We start from the raw sequence: 25,375 nt of genomic DNA, 5'->3' as shown, positions 1-25,375 counted from the left end.
TAAAAGTATCTGAAAGTAACACTGCTTTCTATACAAAAAAAGTAAATAAACAGGAGCGACTGCAGAGAATTAATATATATTTTTTATTAATATGGATTCTTGGATGCCATTGTTTTGAAAGAGCATGATTTACAGCTAGTCTTTAAGACAAGAGGACTTCAGTGTGACGCGGCACACCTCACACACCTCCTCTACATAAACACACACACACACACACACACACACATACACCGCCAGCTTACTCATAGTTTCCACTTCTCATCTGCCTCTGCATGTTGTTCCTGAGTACTGAACAGAAATAGACAAAACAAAAGTGCATTTATGACCAGTCTTTCGAGAAGGGCGACAAATCGGTACAAATCTGATTTCTCTAACTAACAAAATGCAAAATCTTCATTGGCTTTGGTGCTCAATAAAACAAGACATAAACGATATAACTTATGTTGCTTGAAAATGGTCCTTTGTAGCTTTAAAGCCATTGACAAAACAAATAACAAAATCCACAGTAAATAGGTTAAACATAAAACATTAGATATCCCTCATTATCAATGAAAACATATTGGTGCAATAACAAGATTTTTGGATGGAAAATCAGGCATTCTGAGCATGAGGAGGGAAGGTTTGTGGAATGAGGCCTGAATGAGCATCACATCCTAGTGGACAGACATGAGAACAACATCGCATTTCCTGCACAAGGAGTGTCACGTCATCTCGAAAAGAAACCGACACACACTTGCACACATAAACAGTTCCTTTGAAACATGTTCAGACTGAAAACAGACTGACTGTTTTTTTATGCTGCAGTGGGAAAAACCTCTATTTAAAAAAATAAATAAATACAAAATTATTCACAGCACTGGCTTTTGCATTTCACATTGTTAATGCCTTTAAAATACATGAAAAAAAAAAGTCATTAAGTCATAAATAAAATGCAGAAATCTCTCTCAAAACAGATATAATTAATGTGGAAATTATTGAAATTGAAGGTTGTTTATGTGTGTCTGCAAGTGTCTTTGTATGAAACTTTAAAGGGATAGTACATCAAAAACGGTCATCATTTACGCACTTTTATGTTGTTCCAAACATGTATGACTTTATTGGAACACAAAATAATATCCATTCACATTCTAAAAAAAGACAAAAAGCACCATAGAAGTAGTTTTAAGTTGTAATTTACTGATAATCTTCTTCTCTGTCAAAACTCAAAAAAAGAGGGCATTTTAATGCACCAGGATGATGTCAATGTGACTCTACATTTTAAATATGCAAAATGTAGAATGACATTTGAAAGCTGAAATGGAGGTAGATTATCAGTTTTCTCACATAAAAGTATCATATGGCTTCAGAAGTCATTTGGATTTTTGTGTCCTTTTTGGAGGTTTGGAACAACATGAGAGAGAGTAAATGCTGACAGAATTTCCATTTTGGGGTGAACTGTTCCTTTAATTAACAGAAATAAGGAGGAGCGCCTCAGCAAAAGCTCCCTGGTGAGGATTCTTGCTGTCATAGGACACAAACGCTAACACACAGTATCGTGAGAGAAAGAAATGTTTGTAGAGAAGATTTCAGACATCATATTGTGTCTAAAATATAACTCAGTGCATAAGATGCATTTTCCCTCTCTTTCACACACCCAGAACAAACAAACAAACAAACAAACAAACAAAACAAGCTTAACGGAGAAATAAAGCTCAACCCATAACAAATCATTACACATCATTCTTTTACAAAATTATTTAAAAAAAAAAATCCAAAGTAATAAAGGAAAGGACAAACAACAAAATAAAAACAGGAAAAGAATGTTGATGGAGACAACTGCATCTGATTAGCTGACTAATAAATGACATCACTGCTGCACCCTCGGCTAGAAAGACAAAATGACCTGTACAGCTATGTGGCTGACACTACATCCCAAAAGAAAAATATATTTTGAATTAATAAAAAATGAAGTCCTTTTTTACAGCATTGTACTAATTTTACGGGCCCTGCACATGACATGCAAGAAAAAAAAAATCATGCGCACAATTTACTATTTCTTTCCCTCGATTTATAAATCATGTGCATGACTTATAAATTGAAAGAACGAAATAGTAAATCGTGCACACAATTTAGCCTACTATTTTTTTTTCCTGCATGTCATGTCCAGGGTTCCGTAGAATTGAATAATCATAATGAAAAAAATGTCCTGACAAGATGTACTGTAATACAGTATTAACAACAATATGTTCTTAATACTGTATTACTGTAGAGATACGGTATATCTCATTATGGTCATGAGAATCTCATTCTTGTGACCATAATGAGATATAGAGAATGAAATGTAAAATTGATTTTTTTACTGGTGATTTTTTGTCATTACGGTAATGTGAATGAGATTTTTTGTCATTACGGTAATGAGAGTTTTTGTCATTACGGTAATGAGATTTTTTTTGTCATTACGGTAATGAGATTTTTTTGTCATTGCGGTAATGAGATTTTTTTTGTCATTACGGTAATGAAAATGAGATGTTATTGTCGTTCTGATAAGGAAAATGTTTTTGTCATTAATTCACAGTAATGTGAATTAGATTTTTTTTCAGTATGGTAATGAGAATGCGATTTTATTGTCATTACGATAATAAGAATTTGATTATTGTCATTAAGGTAATCAGAACGAGATGTTATTGTCAACATGGTAATGGGAAATAGCATTTTATTGTCATTATGGTAATAAGCATGTAATTAGCATTTTAGTGTCATTATGGTAATGATTTTTGGCATTACGTTAAGGCAAATTAGATTTTTTTTGTTATGTTAATGAGAATGAGATTCTATTGTCATTAAGGTATTGCAGATTCTATTTTTTGTCATTATGGTAATGAGAATGAGATTTTATTGTCATTACGATAATAAGAATGATTATTGTCATTACTGTAATCAGAATGAGATGTCAATATGGTAATGGGAATTATCATTTTATTGTCATTATGGTAATGAGAATGAGATTTTATTGTCATTTCGATAATAAGAATTTGATTATTGTCATTACTGTAATCAGAATGAGATGTCAATATGGTAATGGGAATTAGCATTTTATTGTCATTATGGTAATGAGAATGAGATTTTTTTGTTTCATACAATAATGAGAATGAGATTTTTAATGTCATTAAGGTAATGTGAAATTTTTTGCATTACAGTAATGAGAATCCTTATTTTTAATGAAAATAATGGAAAAACATTGTAAAATAGGCTTCATTTTTTATGCAAAATATAATCTTTTTTCTATTTTTTGGTGAAGTATGTTCCTCATGAGACTCGCTCATATAATGCCAACACAGTTCTATGTTTTCCCGCATCTGTGCTGTACGTTAATGTACAGCGGCCAAAACAGTGACTGGAGAAATTCAAGTGCTGTCACACAAAATCATCTCATCACACGTGCACACACATTTAAATACTTGCTACGATATAAATAAATAATCAGCTGTCAGTGGGCGAAGGAGAACAGGAAAGTTCGCAAGAGGTGATGGTGCAAAATACACATGGAAGGGAAAGGATGCCCATAGATGTAGTGCTGGACACTTTGCATGATGGGAATTTTCATGGAAGGGGAGTATAAGCTAGGTCTAGAAAATAAACTAGCTGTTTAAGAGATGTGGAGGAGACATCCAGGGTCAGTTGGTGTAATGATACAGGACAAGGGCACTAACACTATGTGGTGACCTGACAGTAAGGCACAGTGCTCTGTTTGCATCAATCATTCATGCTGCTGAAAGAAAAACTAAAACCCAGATGACAGATAGCCTACATCACTTTCCCTTCACTCTACTTCGCTTCCATTCTCTTCATGTCAAGAAGCAAAGATGTTCTTTAGGTCTGGCGCCACTTCGCAGACGGGGAGGATGTTCACTCTTTAGCACCAGAGTAGTATACTACTTTCATTCACCTCTATGCAAAGTCCACTATAGTGTCCTGTAGAGAGTCCAGGAAGTCCTCGCCGGAATCTGAACGGTCGTCATGTCTAGCAAAACGGAGCGAACCCACGAAGCCCGCTCTGCACAATGTCGCACCGGGCTGTTCGGTATAGACATTAGCGAAAATCAGCTTTCATGATGACAGTAGCAGTGCAATCATGGATGTCTTCAACGCAGCATATAGATTCATAACTTGTAAATAGATGATGAGCTATTCTACAACTTAAATATATTTGGTGCACATTGAAATAAACAGCATTGATCAAGACATGGCAGCTGACAAGTGCGCAGCCAGTGCTGGGTTTGTATTGCACGTCGATCCACATGGTTTGGTCAGGGCTTGAGGGCGCATTTACGATGGCAGTCGCTTGTCAGATCGGTCAAAATGAGCGTGTGTCAGTCCCGAATCCTGTAGCCAGGCGAGCATTGTGCAGCTGAGGCAAAGGGAAAGCTTTACCATTTGACAAACGTGTATTTGGTCCTTTTGTGCCTTTCCTTGCTGTTTGTTTTTGTATTCTTGTTTGCTAAATTGCTTAATTTTTTGTATTCTTCGTTTTTGTTTTGTTTTCAAGATGGCTGAACACCACCTCAGTCCTATCTCGGTTGTAAGAGAGGTGGGCTGTGAGAATTATTGAATGAATGAATGATTCAACAGGGGCTTGAATATGTGGCCAGAATGCGTTCCTGCGGCCCCTCACTGTTTTTGCTGAGGTAACGAGGGGCGGAGTGATGAGGGGGTGGGGTTTGAGGGCTGTTGAAGGCGGGGTGGTGAGGGAACGGGTGGAGGTTGGCAGTAGTCTCATAATTTCTGCTTTCCTGAGACGATGCTGCGATGGAGCTCTACATTCAGCTCCACATATTGTCCCTTAGTGCAGTCCAGGAAGTAGAGTTTGTCAGAAACGACATTGGGGTCGAATCCGTCCCGTCGCATTTCTGTCTTCTGGAATTTGAAGGTCCCTGAAAGAAAAGAACATACTTATAAATTTTATACTATGCATCTTAATTTGATCAATGACAATTTAAAGCAACACTAACTTTTTTGTGTTCAAAATTTACAAAATGTATATAATGAGCAAGTAAGTAAATTGACGTAATCTCTTGCAGGATAAAACAAATTCAAAGGTCTCCCAAAAGTTTTAAAAGCAAATCAGAAATTAATTGTTAATATCATGAATATGTTCTATCATCATTTTATTTCAGCTAGTTCAACAATAGATCCCAGTAATTCAATCATTACTGAAGTACAGGAAATTGACGAGTCGATAAATCACAGGAATTCAGAATTATTCTCTTTTACGCCTATACTGTCCACCCAAGTTTATAAATTACTTTCAAATTTAGATTGTAAAAAAAAATTCAGGTGGGTCAGATAAAATAGAATCTTTTTTTTTTTTTTTTACGGTTTCTGCAGATATTATTGCTGAACCTATTGCATTGATTTTTAATTTGAGTCCATCTTCTTATGTAATTCCACCTTCTAGCAAATCTTCTAGGGTTTTGCTGTTATTAAAGGGAGGAGATCCTTCCGAATTGAATAACTAATCACCCTATTTCTAGACTGCCGGTTTTAGCAAAAGTGTTTGAGTCCCTGGTAAATGATTCATTAAAAGAATACTTAGCTTGACATTATACACTGCCCGGCCCAAAAAAAGTCGCAGTTTGGATTTTAATTGGCAAATACTTAAGAATCTATGAATGGATCATCATTACAGTGATTATTATGTTTCTAGCATGTTATATGTTTGGCAACGGTTCTTTTAACCCTTAAAGATGGAGTGTGTAGCTTTTCATTTCCTAAACAACCATGCAGGAAGACACATCATAGCCATATTCCAGGATGACAATGTCAAGATTCACCAGGGTTAAAACTGTGAAAGAATGGTTGTGAGAGAGCATTGTCAATACAAGATCTTGACCAAAAATTGATGCATCTCTTGATGGAAATAACATCACAACATTTATTTCCATCGAGAGGCGCATCATTTTTTGGTCAAGATCTTGCATTGACCGTTGCCAAACATAACATGCTAGAAAAATAATAATCACTGTAATAATGATCCATCCATAGACTCTTAAAGGTGCTCTAAGTGATGTCACGTGTTTTTAGGCCAAAACATTTTTTGTCACATACAGCAAACATCTCCTCACTATCCGCTAGCTGCCTGTCCCCTGAACACACTGTAAAAAAAAACGCGGTCTCTGTAGTCGCCACAAGCTCCGAAAACGGCAATAAAATCAAACTGGTGACAAGAATGATTTTAAATGCACGTTCATGACTGTTTCAGGAAGCATGGAGGGGAGGGGGAGGAGGAGGAGGAGGGAGGGTCTAGCTAGCCTCTGTTTTGTTTGACAACACTTCGAACGTCAACAGGAAGTTACTCCACCCAGGATCACTTAGAGCACCTTTAAGTACTTGCCTATTAAAATCCAAACAGCGTCTTTTTATTTGGCCAGGCAGTGTATTTTAAATGAATTTCAATTAAGATTTAGGGCAGGCCATAGTATGATAAAGGCTGCTACACTAGTTAGTAATGATTTAATCACAGCTCTTGACAAGAGACAACATTGTACTGCCTTATTTATCGACTTGACAAAAGTGTTTGACTTAGTGGATCATACTTCATTGTTACAGAGGCTTAAAAGTAAAAGTCTGGGTAATTTGGCTTTTAATTGTTTTAAAAATAATCTATCGAACAGAATTCAAAGTGTTTTTATAGATAATTATACCTCAGCCATATTAACAGTTAAGAAGGGTGTTCCGCAAGGATCCATATTGGCACTACTTCTTGTCGGGAGCCCTTTCTTAATATTTACTGAACACGGTGATATTAACAATATAACAGAGGAGGATCAAACTGCTTGATCAGGGTATATATTAATGTGCACTATATTAATCCTACTTTATAGCACAAGTATATTGTTAATATCAATTGTGTTGTATTGTTAACTTGCTCTCCCAAAGTACATATTGTAGTAACCCACTGCTGGTTTGTGGTGTTATACAATTTATGCTGTATAGTCAATTCAATTCAATTCACATTTATTTGTATAGCGCTTTTCACAATACATATTGTATAGTCTCGTGTTGTTTTTTAAATTAATTCTCCCCCATGTTGTTACAGACATGTAATGTACATTGTTAGTTGTGAGTGTTCATGAAAACTCAAAAACAGCATTGAGACTGAATATACTGAATAATGTTAATCTTTCCTTCCTATGACGGGGCGGGATTAAATGTTGTATAGTTTGTTGTGTAATGCTGGGTGCACACCACAAGATAACTGGGCTGATTTTGGGCCGATTTCTCCCTTTCCGACAATCCTAGGTAATGTCCCAATTATCTGGATGGTTCTACAGATTATCTTATCAGATTTTCCTGTGGTGTGAGGTGTTTTAAGAGTGACTGAATCTGCTCGGAAGAATGTCGGAGCCGCCCTGAACACACTGTATAATTACAATCAGAAATCCTGATGTGTGGGGGGAACCCCGAGGACAAACGCGCACATGCTCTGGAGATTATCACGTGATATGAAACAATATTCAATCAGAAAGTGAGCTGACAGAAAACGGAAGCATAACAAACGCATTCATGGCACAGCACCAAGTAAAGACCATGTTCCCGTCGTCTCTATGACTTCACCCAAACCCTTTTCTTTTTTTCCCTGTGAATTTTCTGTCAAAATCATTCCAAACACTATCATCACAATTCCTTACTGCCTATTATCCACCATGTTTATTCTGAAGTCTCAAGAGATTTTGCGAGATTTCCTTTGTTAACAGTCGGGTTGAAAATCTGTTCATGTGTGGTGTGCTGTCTGTGTCACATCATGGCACACCACACACTATAGGATAAAAAAAAAATGTTGTACTCATGTTTGTGGTCTCTCACATTTTGAAAATCTTTTAGTGTGTACCCAGCTTAACCAAAATACCAAAAATATCCAGAAAAAGGGGAAAAATACAGTTCTTTTAATTTTAAATAAGCCTGAAATACACCAGAAGTGTATGCTTTACTAGTTACAGCAGGTCATCAAAAAAGAATGGAAAAAAAGCACTCTTATAACCATCTACAACATATCATATATATATATAAAGACCACAACATAAACACTGTCATAGTTCATCAGCAGTATATCATAAGCAATTGCTTGGAATAAATGTGCAGTATTCATTGATGGAGAACTGATCTGAAACCGTGAGGCTTTAGAACGTGCAACAGTACAATGATTTTACTGTGAATGTGCAGCACTCACATTTATTTAATTAAATCACAGCCTTTTCAAGTTTGATCATTAAACTTCAAAAGGCTGTGATTTAATGAAATAATGGTGAGCGCTGCACATTCACAGTAAAGTCGTTGCATGGTTGCTCGTTCTACAGGCTCACAGTTAGATCATATCGCGATACCCGTTTTTTTCAGTCATCCTAAAATAATATTTAAGACTTATGCTATACTATTTAATATATTTAGGACTTTATGACCTTAAATTTGATCAAATTGAATTTGAGACATTTTAAGGACCCACAGGAATCCTTGTTATATTTAACAGAAAAACAGCACTTTAAATCCTTTAATCCTCTAAAGAACAATGCTTTAGATATGGACACAATGCAACATTGCATAATTTAAGGTGAAATAGTTACTGGTGAACAAATAACTTGGAACATGGAATATTTACATTTTGGTTTCCGTTCTAAAATTGGATGGGACTGTTTCTGTGATATGCAACATCACCACCCTTAAACAACAATATTCATCAGACAGGAGTCAGTTAGCAGTCTGTGGGCTGTCTGAGGCTGAGATTAGGTGTGCCATATCTCACCTGTTTTGTTCACTTCTGGTAGGAAGCGCAGAAACACGGGCCGGGCATAAGGTGGCAGGGCTTTCTCCAGGTCCCTGCTAAACTTCTCCAGGTCTGTGCTGTGGTCCGGGTCTGCTATGGCGGCCATCCCTGCCTTGCCCTCGGCACCTGACAGAAAAAAAACGTCCATACGCATCACACAAAGGCAACCTCAGGCTCTTTAATAAACCTCAGAGGAAGATGAACTGCATAAGCCAAACCTATAAGCATAAAGAGACACTGAGCCACTGCAGATTAAAATAAATTGACTAAGGAGATCATTGCCTGGCCAGGTTATATATATATATATATCACTGGTCCAAGCACAGACTACAATGAACTACTGAAGACAGGAAGAGAACCAGTGGTGTTACATTACTGAACAGCTACTCCCAAGAAAACAGATTTGTTTATTAGGTGTTATCTCGTTACATTTCATTCATTCTGCAATGCAAAGATGCGATGCATTCTCAGAACTGCCACAAGAGGCACTATACCATCCATATGTATAAACTGCTCCTTTTCTCTTCTGCAGTAAGTTCTCTTTGAGGAAATCTACAGTTAGTTATCAAGCTGGTAAAATCTGAATAATAACATCTGACTTAATGGCACAGATGTTTTGAAAAGGTGGGATCACATTAGCGAAATTTCTTCAAAATTTCACAGACATTGCCTAATATCAATAGTGTAGTGATGTATAATGTTTAAATTCAATATTTGCAGTCTTGTGTGTGTCTGTTCATGCTAACATCAAAGCTAAATAATTTGATTAATAATTTCAAAATCTCACATAGACATTTTTTTGTGTCATTGGTTTATCGATTTGCAGTTAGACTCTTAAAACATTTAGATGGTTATCAGTATATGATGTACGCACATACACATCTACATGTTGTAGACCCACAATCCCAAATCTGCTGATGACTTTGTTTTGAAGGTGAGTGTATTTTTCAGCCGGCAGTCTCAAATGTACCAAGCTATATTCAGCACTTTGCTGCTATTCCTTTATAGATCTAGTGTAAGCAAAACCAGAGCCAGGCCAAGAGAAGACTTTGTTTGGCTGTGCATTCCCAGAATCCTTCAGGAGCTGCTGCAGTCAGCTTTGTTCAAATTAATTATTCTCATCTCCGCAGAATGGCTGGGCACTCAATGATTCATGTTACTTCAAAACACTTAAAAGGACAGTTCACCGCAATAAGACTTTCTTTAGAGATGCTCTCTTTATTGTCCCAAGATCATTTTAACTTAAATCTTATCTTTTGCATTTATTTATTTGGCAATTAGTCATGTATCTGCAAGTTTTTTTTAAGACCTGCACAAATAAAATTAAAACCATATGAGTGGGGTAGGGCAATGGTTTTAATTGGTGCTGCACAGTGATTTGCATATTTTAGCTGAGGAAGAAATGTAATTGGTGGGAAGACAAACAGAGAGAAAGAAAGAATAAAAACAAACAGAAAAGGTAGTGAAATGTGCTGTTACCTGGCACCTCCACTCCATACACCACCACATCTTTCATGTCCAGCAGGCGGCTCAGCGTTCCCTCCACCTCGGTGGTGGAGACATTCTCTCCTTTCCAGCGAAATGTGTCTCCTGTGCGGTCTTTGAAATACATGTAGCCATAGTCGTCCATCACCAGCACATCCCCTGAGAAAGAAGGACAACTTCTATTATCTAGCTGAGTCTATGTAAGTAAGAGTGCGGCTGTGTGGAGAGTTTCAAAATACAATACCTGACAGATATGCGCTATCTCCCTTTTTGAAGACATCGTGGGAAACCTTCTTATTAGTGGCTGACTGATTGACGTAGCCGTCAAATCGTCTGAGGGGGTCGTTCTGAATGATTCGGCCAACCAACTGACCAGGTTCTCCTAAGAAACAGAGTAAGGGAATGGGCGTTTGCATTTTCTGTAATACTGTTAAGACCGATATATCAGTCCATATTTGGCATTGTTAATTATAGGTATAGGCTGATAAGTTTTTGTGTTTGGATGATAACTGTCAGAAGTGGGACATTTATTTTGACAGTGCTAAGAACGTCTGTGCCTCAACATCTGTGACACACCAAGGTGACGTCAAAAAACTTGCGGTGACAAAAGCTGACTGTGTTGTCACCTCACGTCGGCTCCATCTTGGCCAAAAAGTTGTGCTTAAACACCAAAAGGACTATAGGACTACATAACTGTCTATATCAGCAGGTATCAAGTCAAGCCACCTTTCTTTATATAGTGCTTTTACAGTGCAGATTGTGTCAAAGCAGCTTTGATAACTGGTATATAATTTTGGCTGCACAGCAGCTCTTAAAGAAAATGGTGTCATTGTCCAGCTTAAGTAAATTCAGCATTGATTCATTCCGTTGTAAGAATAAATAGTTATTAATTTAGTTAATTTATCTATATCAGCATTGGAGTAAACAGTGATGTCATCATCCAGCTCAGTTCAGTTCGCATACAATGGTGTCAATGCAGGCAGATCAAAACACTGTTGAATATCAAAAGTCAAGTGTCCCCAACTAAGCAAGCCAAAGGCGACAGCGGCAAGGACATCAGGTGGCAAACAGGTGTTAAAAATGGAGAAAAAAAAAACCTTGGGAGAAACCAGGCTCAGCAGGGGGGGCCAGTTCTCCTCTGGCCAACAGCGAACAGTGCTTTGTTATGATTCAGGCAGCTATCATAAGTCCGACTGGGATCGCAACAGTCAAAGTATTCAAGGTATCAATAGTCTATGTTCATCAGCCAAAAAGGGAAACCGAAACTAGGACTGCAGATATATAAACCATAAACAAAGCAGCGGTTGTCTACCATTTTTAATATCAATTGTGCTGAACGCTTTCTTCATTCCAGGAGGCTCGCTATGAAAATATTTGCGTATTGGAATGCTCTGTTAAGATGACGTAAAATTAAAACTGCCTTCTGTCTGTGCCGTCTTGACTTCTTTGCTCGCTTTCATCACTTTTGCTTTTATTCTCAATATTTACTTGGCAAACTTTGGGCCTCTTAGTACCAAGTGAGCATCGTTTAAATGCCACAGCCTACCTGAGTATTGTTGCTGACCATGTCCATCCCTTTATGACCACAGTCTACCCATGACAGCTGCTTCCAGCAGGATAACACTCAATTATGTTATCATGTCAATATGGAACAAAATCTCTGAGGAATGTTTCCAGCACCTTGTTGAATCTATAGCACGAACAATTAAAGCAGTTCTGAAGGCAAAAGGGGTCCAAACCGGTACTAGTAAGGTGTAGATATGGGCATTGGCCATCAAAAAAAACATATCTTCTACCACTAACTTTCAGTCTGCTCACCCGTGTACTAAGCATGAATGTAAGGAAGTACTGTACCTGGACCACAAGGGATACAGACTCCATCAGGTCCTCTGATAAGCTCCATGGTCTCCTCGTCCACTTTGACTAAGCGGATGGGATAGAAGTAGGGCAGGATCCGGCTGTTGAATCCACAGGCACCCGTCTGCAATCAAAACATCATATGTTCGTTACAATCACCGCACACACTTCAAAACTAAATACTGTATCAAGCAAAATAAACCTGGTTTCAGCTAGACCTTAAATAGCCCATAACCACCTGTGCTTGATTACTGAACATATTGTAGATGGCCTTGTAAAATTTATGGTAATACACAGAGCTAATTGCCGGAACCCCTGAAAGGGTATATATATCTTTTTCCACATGCATTATCTGCTATTGCGAAGGTTTACAAGTGTGTCCTACTGATAAAGGCTGTTTACAGACACTTAGTCTAAAGTGCGCTTTTGTCAGGACAGACCTTGTTGTCGAAGTTGCCCAGGCTGCAGTTGCATTCGGTGGCACCGTAGAACTCTGCGATCTGTGGTATGTTGAAGCGGTTGGTGAATTCCTCCCAGATGGACTGGCGAAGGCCGTTACCGAGGGCCATGCGGACCTTGTGTTGGTGCTCCGTGTCCTTTTTTGGCTGGTTCAGCAGATAGCGGCAGATCTCGCCAATGTACTGCACGATCTGAGACCAAAAATTATTTTTTTTAAAAACTACCTTAAATCTCCATTTCCATACAACACAACTTCAATTTGTTGCAATCACACAGCTATAACATTAAAGCTGAGGTCTGGAAGTCCTTGGTATATTTACTGGATGTACAATACATTGAATATGATTTTGTTTGCAATATAAAATTATGCAAAATCATGAACATTGCAATTATTTTATTGCTCTGCTCTATTTAGCCATGAAAGACCTTGTCAGCAAGACAACTCTTTTGACTCTTGAGTGTGAGCAAAACTCAGTAACAAAAATGTCAGTAGTGTTTAGAGCTGCACGATCAATTGTTAAAAGATCACAATCTCGATTCGTAAACCCATGCAATTTTATTCCTTAATGACAATGATTCAGCTTTGTCTAATAAACCTTTGATAAATAGCCTAGGCAGCTTCACAGTCTTTTTAACCACACAGTATCATTATTTTTGTTACAATAATTCAGATTATCACAGAAGTACTGGGATAAAAGTTCAGATATAAACACTGATGTCTACAGTAGCGATCAAAATAGAGAAAATCACCTTTGAAATTAACTTGATGCTTCAAATAAAGGTGTATCAATTACATCATTACACCAGTAGGTGACGACAAGTGACTGTTAAAAAATGTATTTGTAACAAACTCTGATTAATCCAGTAATGACGGGACGCCGTCACCTTACTTTGGGAAGGGAATTACCTCGAAGTATTGGAAATGTATTAGAAGTATTCGAGAAGGGAATTACCTCGAGATACTGTAGTATTATGTTGTATTATATTCGAGACGGGAATTACCTCGAAGGTACTATGGTATTGTAGTATTGTATTGTATTATATTCGGGATGGGAATTACCTCGAAGGTACTGTAGTACTGTATTGGTACTGAGTATTATATATATTATATTGACAACTGGAGGTTGTTTGAATTGTCAGTGGTGAAGTCAGATTTGTATTGAGAATTTCCACGACAGTACACTATTCAGAATCATGGAAGAATTGTGATCTCTATTTTAAACAAAAATCATTATTCTTAATTTATGCAGAATCGTGCAACTCTAGAAGAGTTCCATTCATTCCTGTGAATCAGTTCTTTTAAACAGTCTGATGCAAAACACTGATTCAATTATTTTTTGTGTACTGACTCAAAAGGAAGACATTCAAAATGTATATACATGAATACTGCTGTTTATTACGTATTGCTATATAACCAACATGTAAATGCAAGTAAATATAAAATATAATTCTTCATAACATATTCTTACTCTTCATCTTAAAAAATAAAACATAAAAGAGCCTATATACAAAAAAAAATCATAGTAAATGAAAAATTCACAGATATCACATTTTTATACATACTATAATTTGAGGTCTATGATTTTTTTTATGTTTTTGAAAACAGTAATATTGTGAAAGATTATTAAAATTACAACGGTTTTCTATTTTTAATAATTTATTTCTGTGATTAAAGCTGAATTTTCAGAATCATTACACCAGTCTTCAGTGTCACATGATTCTTCTAATCATTCTAATATGATGATTTGATGCTCCAGAAACATTTGTTATTATTATTATTAATTCCATTACTCACCGTGCAGTTGTATTTGATACAGTCATCCCAGAACTTTGATGCACTGAACTTCTTCCTGATCACTACAGTCATTCCATGGATCAGACACTGTCCAACTCCCACTATGTTTCCTGCCACAGAGAACAAACAACTCTGACCTCAGAACAAACTTATTGATTAGCTACTTCCAGATTAAAGACTCACCAACACCTACATAATCGGTTAAACCAATAAAATATAAAACAAATCTATTTTTCTTAAAACAGCTTTAGACTCAAGGGTCTTCCACCAAAGATAAACATCCACCAAAACAAGCCACAAAACAAAACAGGAAGTAGCCTGAACCAGACTGTGACAGGAAGTGCACATATCATAAAGGTGTAGATCAGCCTGTGTTCATGATGTACCTGCTGAGTGATAAAGTGGTAAGCAGTCATAAAGCACATCCTCAGACTTCATCCTGAAACCATAGTACACCAAGGCAGCCATGCGGTAATACCTGAGGGAAGAAAGCAGAAAAGACAGGGTGAAAAACAGGGAGCCTAATTCATTGAGAGAAAAAAATAAGGGAGACTGTAAGAAATGGAGAAAATTAACATGTCACACGCTTACCGGCTATGTACAACGATAGCAGCTTTTGGCATCCCAGTGGTTCCCGACGTGTAAATGTAAAAAAGGCGATCTAGAAGCAAAGAAAAAAAAAAAAACGATTAAATATCTAGTTGGTAACGTGATTTATGGGCCAGATTTACTAACATTTTGCACCAGCACAAACCCTCTTTTGCCATTAAAAACTACTGTCACGCAGTTAAAGATTAGCAATGAAAAGACATGGACACAGATATTTTTGTGGCTGACGTTAAATGCATATGCATTTGTAGGAGTTTCCCTTTCAGATGCAACATTTATGGGAGGAGAGTATTTAAATGAATCACGCATTGTGATTTACTAAGGTTTACGCTAGTCAATTTACAGGTATTTGTGCCATCATTTAATGTCCATGTTTTTTTATTTGTGCACTGTCAGTAGATCAGCCTCAGAACTTTCCACTCCCACCGGTGCTTTTATGGGATTGCGGTATACACTATATTATATATATATATATATATATACACACATATATATATATATATATATATATATATATATATATATATATATATATATATATATATATATATATATATATATATATATATATATATATATATATATATACACACACACACACACACAAATTAAGAATTCATTCCCTCATTTTATACATTTGTTCCCTCATTTTAGTTAAATCGTGGTCAAGAATTTAGATTTCATTCCCTCGTTTTATTAAATCATGGCCACATTGTAATATTTTGTTCCTTTTTTTAAGTTAAATCAAAATGATGGAAAGAATTAGTACAATGTGGCCATGATTCACTAAAAGGAGGGAATTAATTTATTTTATAATATTAAGTCACGGGAACAAATTCTCAATTTGTGGCCAAAATATATATATTTTTTGTCTGCATGCCATGTGTGGGGCTCGATAATAATACAACATTCAGCATGAATCGCAATACAATATTTCAGACAGGGTCCCTGTTTTTTTTTTTTTTTTATGTTTTTTAAAGGTCCCGTTTTTCGTGGTTTTTTGAAGCTTTGATTGTGTTTATAGTGTGCAATATAACATGTGTTCATGTTTCGCGTGTAAAAAAAAAAACAGTATTTTTCACATAATTTACTTATCTGTATACCGCTGTTTCCACTGTCATAAAAACGGGCTGATTACTTCCTTGTTCTATGAAGTCCCTCCTTCAGAAATACGTAACGAGTTCTGATTGTGCCAGCGGTTCCTGTGTTGTGATTCGACAGCAGTTTAGCGCATCTTGCCCATAAAAGGTCACGCCTCTTACCAAAACGTGGAGATGCACGCGCTCAGTGTTATTGTAAACATGTCTTTAATTTTACCCTATCAATCTGAGCCGGAATCAGACCCGGTGATTGGACTGCGGGATGAAAATAACAGCGTTTCGACGACATGGCGACAAACACACTCTACAAACGCAACTCTTGTGTATTCCTGTGGGCGGAGGTTAGTCAAAAAACTGTTTTAGTGACGTCATTAAAGAAGGAAGTAGAGGGATGTAGTCCAAACTGGCCGTTCGATGTAGGCGACTTCTGTTAAATAAAATATCTCGCTTGGCATTGAACTTTGAGCTTTAAAATTTTACAGATTTTAGTTATACTCTAACAACAACATTACACACTAACTAAAGTTTGAAACATGGGATCACGAAGAACGGGACCTTTAAGGTCTGAAATGGTGGGGGTTAGATATAAGTCTATGTTTGATAGTCTTGCCTGTGAAGCTGCGATCAGGTTGTCTGGGCTGGTTTGTAGGTGTTGCCTCCAGCAGCGGCTCTAGATGTTCCGTCCCTTCAGGAACCCGCTTAGGGTCCCATTCTCCAGAGCAGAACAGCTTAACAGTCTTTCCCATGGAGCTGTGCACCTCACACATAGCTGAGAGATTTAAAGAGAGAGAGAAATAGATGAAGTAACCATCACAGACACAAATAATGCGACAAAATGAGCCTAGAAAATCCTTCAGAAGAAGCACAGGACAAATGCCCGGCAATGTTAAATCAATAAGAAACGAAGCTGACTCAACATGGCATGCTTTATGAGTCAGTTTCCAATTACTTAAGAGACAACTAAGAAACTCAATTTCATTAGGATTTCACGGCCTTTCATGACCTCTGGTACGAGTTCTCTTCGGTGCAATGACGCTCTTCCACAATGAGTTACGCGCAGTGACCTCTGCCCATGATAATTCTGTACCCAGTGCTACTCATTCATTGTTTCTCTAGAGTACACACACTAATCTTTGTCCAAGTGCCACTTCCTCATTTGGTTCTTGTAGTGTGTCACTTTCGCTTGCAACACTTCTGAACTTCTGCCTTAACCGATACTATATTGAGGCAACAACGCTTATTCATAAAATATAACCCTGAGGCCTAAAGTCAACATGAAATCAAAACTGACACTATTTACATTATTACTACGCATTCTTGGTATTATTGAGCACATCAGTGCACATCATTAAAAAAAACTTACAAAGACATTTTTTATTTAGACAAAATTAATTAACTTGGTACACCTCCGAAACACATTGTGAAGTTTTTAGTTAATCAGTTTGTTTCAGTAATGGGAGAAACTAAGCTTTTCGAAACATGGGCGGTGTCCGAAATTGCCCCCTATACCCTTAAATAGGGCACTATTTGAGAAAACAGCCATTTTTAGTGTCTGGATAGTGGACATTATCAAGTGCACTCATTTAATCCCATAATGCACCACAATAACAAGTGTACAACCGATGTACGCTCAACTGCTTGAGAATACCTATAATGCACTGTGCGAGTCGTGTGCCGAATGAATTCCCGCGTCTGACCAGAAGATGGCGTCCGCAGCTGAATCATCCTTCCATCCATTTTTTAAACCGCTGGTCCAATATGGCTACGGCGTAATATCATACAGGTATAAATTCCTTTTGAATTGATCATTACATTTTTTAATTAAGGTTTATATGTGCTAGTTTCCACGACAGAGTTCAAGATAAATCTTTTCATTACTACTAGAGCTGCCAGTTTGCTACAGTAGCAAATATTTATTAAACAGAAAGCACAAACTGTGCAAAAGCAGCAGCCCTTCCGCCGCACTCAGTGTCCGAATTCAGTCTCTCGTTTTCATTCACTCCTTCAAGTGGTCTATATTAGTGGAGTAATGTAGGGAATAGTGAATGAGGGTATAGGGGGGTGATTTCGGACACAGCCCGAGTCATTTTGTGAAGCATTTGGTTCAATTGATTCACCGTTTCGAAATCATCTAATACCATTAAATATGAAGGGTCTGTATAATGTGTAATTTTATTAAACTGTAGGGCCTGTTTTACAGAGCTTGTTTAATCAGGCCAGTAAGAGACTATTAACTAAAACTCTTCCTTTTTAATATGCAAATGTGTCATTAAAAATGTCTACAAATGTATAAAACCATTTAGACACCGTTTCATGGGTTCACAGAGATCATCGCCTCCTAGTGGCGAACCATTGAAATTTTGAAACGTTTTGAAACAGTTATGATGTAACAAAGCTTTGTTTAATGAAATCATGTGACTTTGGCAGTTTGATACATGCTCCGAATCACTGGTTCGAAACAAATGATTCGCAAAGGTTTCGAAGCTTCACGAAGCATGTTTCGAATTCCCCCATCACTAGTTTGTTTATAAAGTTAATTACTGCTGTGGTTTAACTGCTATAAATTATGAGTGTAGCTTGGGAAGCTACAGTTTCAAAAAAGATTTCTCATCTTTGATAACTATCAAAACACTTCTCACCATCTGTTAGCTCACTGCCGAACACCACCGCTTTGGCGCTGGAGATGTTGACACAATGAACCAGGGCCTCAAGTCTCAGGTTGAAGTTGATGAGTGCTGCCTCCACTCCGATCTTCGCCATGCCTAGCCAGAGCCCCACATACTGAGAGCGATTCTCCATGAACAGAGCCACCACATCGCCTTCCTTGAAGCCATTCTGGAGAAAAAAGTTAGCCACGCGGTTGGAGTAGTCGTCAAGCTCCTTGAAGCTCCATTTCTCGCCCGTTCCTTCGAAAATCAGAGCCGTCTTGTCACCGTATTTCTTGACGGACTTGGCAAAAAGTTTGGGAACGGTGTTGCGCTCACGAAGGTGCTTTTTGACATTCAGCTTTACCCTCAGCAACACACTGGCTGCACTGTAAAAGAACACAGAAGAATTTATTTGGATGAGGTTTTATTTTGGGCAAATGGTATCTGGACATTCTTTAAAAAAATCTCCTTTTGAGTTTTGAGTGATCTCTTCATTTAAAATAGGTACACTATTTTAAAAGTTTGGAATAATTAGGATTTTTTTTAAATGTTTTTGAACATTTGAAGTCTCTTCTGCTCACCAAGGTTGCATTTATTTGACCAAAATGCAGTAAAAATAGTAATAGTGTTAAGTATTATTATAATTTTAAATAGCTGTTTTCTATAATAATATATTTTAAAATTATGGATTAGTTCCTGTGATGAAAAGCTGAATTTTCAACATCATTACTCCAGTCTTCAGTGTCACATGATTATTATCAATGTTGAAAACAGTTGCTTAATGCTGCTTAATGTTTGTGGAAACAGTGATACATTTTGTTTTCCTTAGGATACTTTGATGAATAAAAAGTTAAAAAGAACAGTGTTCATTTGAAATAGAAATCTTTTGTAACATTATAAATGTCTTTAATTGTTGCTTTTGATCAATTTAATGCATCTTTGCTGAATAAAAGTATTAATTTCTTTTTTTATTTTTGTTTTTGAAAATTTTTACTTTTACCCAAAACTTTTGAATGGTAGTGAATCATGGTTTCCACACAAATATGAAGCAGCAAAACTGTTCATTGTTAATAATAATAACAAATGTTTCTTGATCTTCAAATCATCATATTAGAATGATTTCTGAAGGATCATGTGACACTGAAGACTGGAGTAATGATGCTGAAAATTCTGCTTTGCCATCACAGGAATAAATTACATTTTTAAATATATTAAAATAGAAAACTGTTATTTTAAATTGTAATAATATTTCACAATATTACTGTCTTTACTGTATTTTGATCAAATAAAATACAGCTTTGGTGAGCAGAAGAATTTTTCTCAATAACATTATTATTATTATTTTTAATTATTCCAAACTTGACAGGTACTGTACTTTACACTATTTTGTACATTTAGTGTGTAGGTTTAATACGTATAATCATCTGTTTAATGGTAATGGTGGTAATTCTGGTTTCATCAACTTCTTGCTTAAGTAACAATAACAAATCTGTAAGTGGAAGGAAGTAGTTTGTGTATGTTTGAGCACACAAACACTGTCACATTGCTAAAAGCAATGATCCCTGTCCCATTAGAGTTCTTATGTCCATTAACAGCTATCCTAAAAGCCTCTGTCCTCCAATCCAGGCACTTACAGAGTAATCTGTACTGTTGAAATGATAAACCCACACCCGCAGGACCTGAAGTCGAACTGAATTTCATAACCTCCAGCACTCGCTACAACCAAAACTGGGATTGTTAGCAGAGGTTTTGCCTTGTTTGCTATTCGAACACAGAAGTTCACACCTCAAAGTCTTAAGATACTTAGCAATCATGCTTCAGATTACTCAATTCACATTTCAAAATCTTCACTCTTTGAGGAAAAACAAGCTGAACCTGCCAGGAACAACCCAGAAACCCACTTCAACCACTTGTTCCTCTTAACAAACCCGTAGCTTGTAATACAGGAATGTGCGGTTGTATTTGTAGAGGAACTTCTTTTACGAGTATCTGTTCAGCCTGATTGAAAAGGCCCAGAAGAATGTATGTGATCTTTATTCACAAAACCACATCTATAGATATAAATCAGATTTCATCTATAAACTTCTTTATAAGTCTGCTAGGACTGTCAGAGTTAACACATTAATAACAAAATGCAATATTTTACGTTGTTCCTTTTTAAGACTTAATTTGACATTATATCATTTTCATTTATAAAGTTATGTAGAAAGTTTTTATATCAGTAATTACATTAATTATTATTTTTACTATTATTATTTTTATAAAAACATACTGTGCCTACGTATGGATTTATTTATCCGCTGTTTTCTTTTTAAATGGATGAGTTAAACCAGATAGTGAGGAGAAAAAAACAAAAACAAAACAGGTGTCTAACTTCAGTTTGCTTGTTTTATAACACCATGCCAGCTGCTTTTTTTGGCTATTTTTATGGCGAAAACCATACTTTGTGACAATTCTTATTTTTTATGGAATATTGCAGCATTTATTATAAATGATTTATAAGTGCACATAATTTTTTATATATTCATGTGCCTCGGTGAGATCCACCAATAGCAAATAGCAATAATCCAACCATCCAATCAATTCCCCAAGGACAAAATCAAGCCCTGTCCTACATTTTTCTCGTCCCAGAAGCCGTTTCACTTGGATATACATCACAATACAGAAAAAAAAAAAGACTATCACGACTTCAATTTCATACAAATTTAATTTAGTTTTCCTAAAAAATACATTTGACAGGCAACGAGCTCTGACATATTGCGAGGCTTAGAAAACTCATTCAATACGGTTTAAAAACATCCCAATATGCACTTCATAAGTTGGTTGAGAAAACGTCCAGAATGTGCAGAGCTGGAATCTACACAAAGTGTAGATTTGGGTTTTTTTGACACTACAGAATTTCCATACATTCAATTGGTGTATTTCAGAATTTTGCTGACTTCGAAAAGGTTGAAAAGTACATATGTATATTAAAAATATATACTTTGTAAAGTATATAAAAAGGAAAGCTAAAATTATAACATAAAAACTTACTGCAAATCGCGGTATATGGTCTTTGAAAACACATGGATGGACTTCCATCCTCCAGAACCCAGGTAAAAAATTAAAATGGATGGTAGAACCTGGAACCAGGGCAGGCCAATGAACAGCCGGAGAACGAAGAGAAGGGCCGTGGTGCACGCCAACCGCAACATCCTGACACACACAAAACAGTCCTTCAGACAGTATCACCTGACAACATTTCAACATCATTTATCAACACTTCATTATTGGATTAACATTTTATTGGGCCTGCGTGATATAAGTCTTAAATAATAAAAAGACCTTGTTCTTTGATAAAAGTTATAACAGTCATTATAAACCTGATAATTACAATGGTGGATATGCAAAACTCTTGCCTTAACCCACCAGAGCCAGAGATTAACACAAGATAAGACACTTATAAGACTAATCATATCAAGACAAAGATAGCTGTTGAAGAAAAAAGATCTTTGACCTTGTAAATGTATGTTAAAGGTATACCAGTACAGAGTACTTAAATGATCTGGGAGAAAAGTCAGTAACTTAGGTTTCAAAATGTGTTTGTTGGGACAGTAAATTAAACATTTGTATTGAAATACTGCTGTCTGTCACACAATTTATATATTATGAAGGTTATTGTTACATGTAATGATGGAGGATAACCCTGACTGACTGTTTTTTATGTTTCTGTATCTCTGATGTGCAAAGAAGATAGATACAAACAATGTGAAAAAAGGTGACAAAAACATTGGAAATGGTAATTCATTAAAATGCTCCTTTACATTAAAACGCATTGACGTGTTTTCCTGCCCTTCTTTTCCACTAAAACACATGTAAGGTAACTAGGGTGGATTGGGTGTCAGTAAGGGAAGGCAACAGAGCTATTTGATCTGTACTATCTTGTCCTACAGCTCATCTGAATGCAGCAGAAGCTTAGACCTGCTGAATTACCACAGTCACTCACATCACATGCTCACCCATATAGGGGAGACCGGGGCTAGTTGTCACAGGGGCTTGCAGTGACTGTAAGGGTTTAAGTCAAAAGAATAATTACACAAATGTATGCTTTTATAGCAGTCACTGCAATAAAGCCTGTCTATAAAGTATCTTATAAAAGCAGGAGATAAATATGAGTTATTTGTATTGTAATTGTATTTTAACATTTAAACACACTGTGTATGGTCTTTGAAAACACATAGATTGGTGATATACATACATGGCAATACACAATACAACCACTCTGAAATACATTTAGGCAAGAATCTAAACCGCATAATGCATGTAGCTGTGTTATTATGAATAATTTATTTACTGATAATTATGCAGGCAGCTTAATAATGATACAGTTTATTAATTTATCAACTTCTGTTGACCACAAGTTTATCTTGTCCTTTTTTTACAGCTTCATGAATTGTTTTTTGTGTCCCATATGTGTTCATATTTGCGGAAAAGCCATTAAATAGAGTTTCCATTGTGACAACTTGCCCCATATCTAGTGTAACAACAAGCCCCGTTGTAGGTAAACGCGTGTTAAATGAACTGTAGAACTGTGGAAATAAATAAAATGTAAAATACGTTGTACTCAAGAATTCAATGTGTTTCTATTCAGAAACACACTTAAAATCTACTCAGGGAAATGTTCACTGGCATAAAAGTGTGGCGACATAAAGATAATTCGCCATTTCACGCATTCTCAATCTAATGACTGACAGAAACGATGGTCACACATCGTCATCATCATCGTTGTACGTTTTCGCTGCAGCGGGGAAATCCAACAATGTGCGGCTGTCAATCGTGAAGGATGCTGGAGAGGATCCAGCCACCTTGCATGGTAACGTCTGTTCGGACCTGTAGCCGTGTGTGCGGACGCAAAACGACAGACGTCCTGTGGGTGCGGATGGATATTAAAGCGATCATCATCATCACCAGGCGAGGGTTACCGCAGAGCCCTGATTCGTTGCTCCAGCCCGGAAATCTGAGCGAGCACATTGGATTGTACAGACTCATTTCCGCGACTCGGCTCTTTCGAACAGTTCATTTCAAAGATTCAGCGATTCTCTTACGCCATGATCACACGTTCGCAGTATTACATCCTATTGCCGTTTAGAGCACAAATATAACTTGCATTTAGAATAAACAATACTAAAATTCGCATCTCCCAGTTGAAACTGTTTTAGCTTGTTATAATACATGCATTATAATCAACTCTGTTTGAAATGTGTGTTGATAAAACTGTCACTCAATCAAGCAAACATACTTCTGAAACGTTTTACCTGCAATACTTGATATTTTGGGCTCATTCTGAATCAGACGTGTCCAGAAAAGTGAGTCCGGACATATTAAGTCCGATTCGTGAACGAACAATTCAGTCTGTTTTAGTGATTCGGTTGAAAAGAACGAGTCGTTGGAGAATCGTTCATCACTACAGCATTGCAGTACACTGAGCTTCGCTCTACTGTTACAATCACTAGATACATTATAAAGGAATTCACACAGTCAGGCGATACATTATAGCATGTGTCTATATGACCAAACGTAAGTTATATCAGTTACGCTGCGTTATTTGCTGTGCGTGTTTTATATATATAAAAAAAAACAGTGCGGATATCTAGCATCCTATATCCCTTTATCTTGATTATGAGCAATTAAACTGTTACATATGATACCTCATCCATCACCAAACATAAACAGGACACCATTTATGCTGTTGTTATTGTAAAAATCGGTAAACGCGTCTTTAACTGGCAGTTGACAGTTGCGATCATGACGATTAATGATACAGGAGATTCCGGAAATGGACAATGGTTAAAATATTTAGAATGTAGGTGTCTGTGGTCCAGGAAATACCTCAATATTGGTCTCCGTGGTCACAATAACGTGTATGTAATGGCAGAAGGGGAACCTGTTCCGTACGATCCCACCTTGATCGGCTTAAGCGAAACCTCCACCGCGTTTACCTGCGCTGATACACACGCGCCGGTGTGTAACGGCCGCACGCCTGCCTTTTACCTAATTACCGCGGCTTCTTTGGTAGACTTTGCTCCCGTTTATTTCATTTTTCATTCTTATCTGTTATCGCTTCATTGTAACGTTGGCTTGCAGCGCTGGTAATTCCAATGACCTTATAATTTTCTTACTTGAGCCCGCCTTCTCTCTATTCGCCGGTGCTGCTGTGTATACATTGATTGACAGCTCTTTGAACCAATGGCGTTCTCGGAGCGCTGCGTTTCGCTCAATAAAGGCGGGGCTTAAAGTCCTGTCGAGGAAATGTGGCCCAGCCAGCGAATCATCACGGCAGTTTCCACCCGGTAGTTGCAAAGCAGCACTGCAGGACCATGAGGCATGATGGAGGAGAAGGAGGGCTTTTGTCAGATATCTGTCCATCTGCTGGCCGTTGTAATGGCAGAAACAGCTGTTTGTGTAAATTAAAATGATGTAATTCCAACGTGTTATGAGACATGCTTTTTACTTTAATGCTGGAGAAACGCATTGAAATGACTATGTCGAGACGGGGCTAATTGTTTTTTAATCAAAAGCATGAATTCATTTTCAGGAGGCATTCAAACACTGCTCATTTAACTTATTTACTGTTTCTTTGGAAAAC

General features: G+C 37.0%; 1 protein-coding gene across 1 annotated transcript; it reads right to left on the bottom strand.

Annotated features, from left to right (window-relative positions):
- Positions 1 to 69: 69 nt before the first annotated feature.
- slc27a4 (solute carrier family 27 member 4) lies at positions 70 to 24,972 on the bottom strand. The gene is made up of 13 exons (XM_048174373.1): positions 24,619 to 24,972; positions 21,784 to 21,945; positions 18,742 to 19,136; positions 16,713 to 16,871; positions 14,985 to 15,054; positions 14,780 to 14,871; positions 14,394 to 14,503; positions 12,580 to 12,789; positions 12,137 to 12,263; positions 10,527 to 10,664; positions 10,277 to 10,441; positions 8,777 to 8,923; positions 70 to 4,910 (listed from the first exon to the last, which is right to left on the bottom strand). The coding sequence occupies exons 2-13, from the start codon at positions 21,942 to 21,944 to the stop codon at positions 4,753 to 4,755; spliced, it is 1,932 nt and encodes a 643-aa protein (XP_048030330.1). The 5' UTR covers position 21,945; positions 24,619 to 24,972; the 3' UTR covers positions 70 to 4,752.
- Between the last annotated feature and the right edge of the window lie 403 nt (positions 24,973 to 25,375).

Source organism: Megalobrama amblycephala, linkage group LG2 (genome assembly GCF_018812025.1).
Source record: "Megalobrama amblycephala isolate DHTTF-2021 linkage group LG2, ASM1881202v1, whole genome shotgun sequence".
Lineage (NCBI taxonomy): Eukaryota > Metazoa > Chordata > Actinopteri > Cypriniformes > Xenocyprididae > Megalobrama > Megalobrama amblycephala.
The sequence above is the reverse complement of the archived record's forward strand: the minus strand, read 5'-3'. Positions and strand labels throughout refer to the sequence as shown.

What these genes read in the sequence shown, in the direction of transcription:
- slc27a4 (XM_048174373.1), bottom strand. Translation starts at nt 21,944, where the DNA reads ATGTTGCGGTTGGCGTGCACCACGGCCCTTCTCTTCGTTCTCCGGCTG. An exon ending in CGGCAGTGAGCTAACAGATG is followed by an intron (nt 16,872 to 18,741) that starts GTGAGAAGTGTT and finishes TAAATCTCTCAG; the next exon opens with CTATGTGTGAGGTGCACAGC. An exon ending in CTGTATCCCTTGTGGTCCAG is followed by an intron (nt 10,665 to 12,136) that starts GTACAGTACTTC and finishes TCTGTTTCTTAG; the next exon opens with GAGAACCTGGTCAGTTGGTT.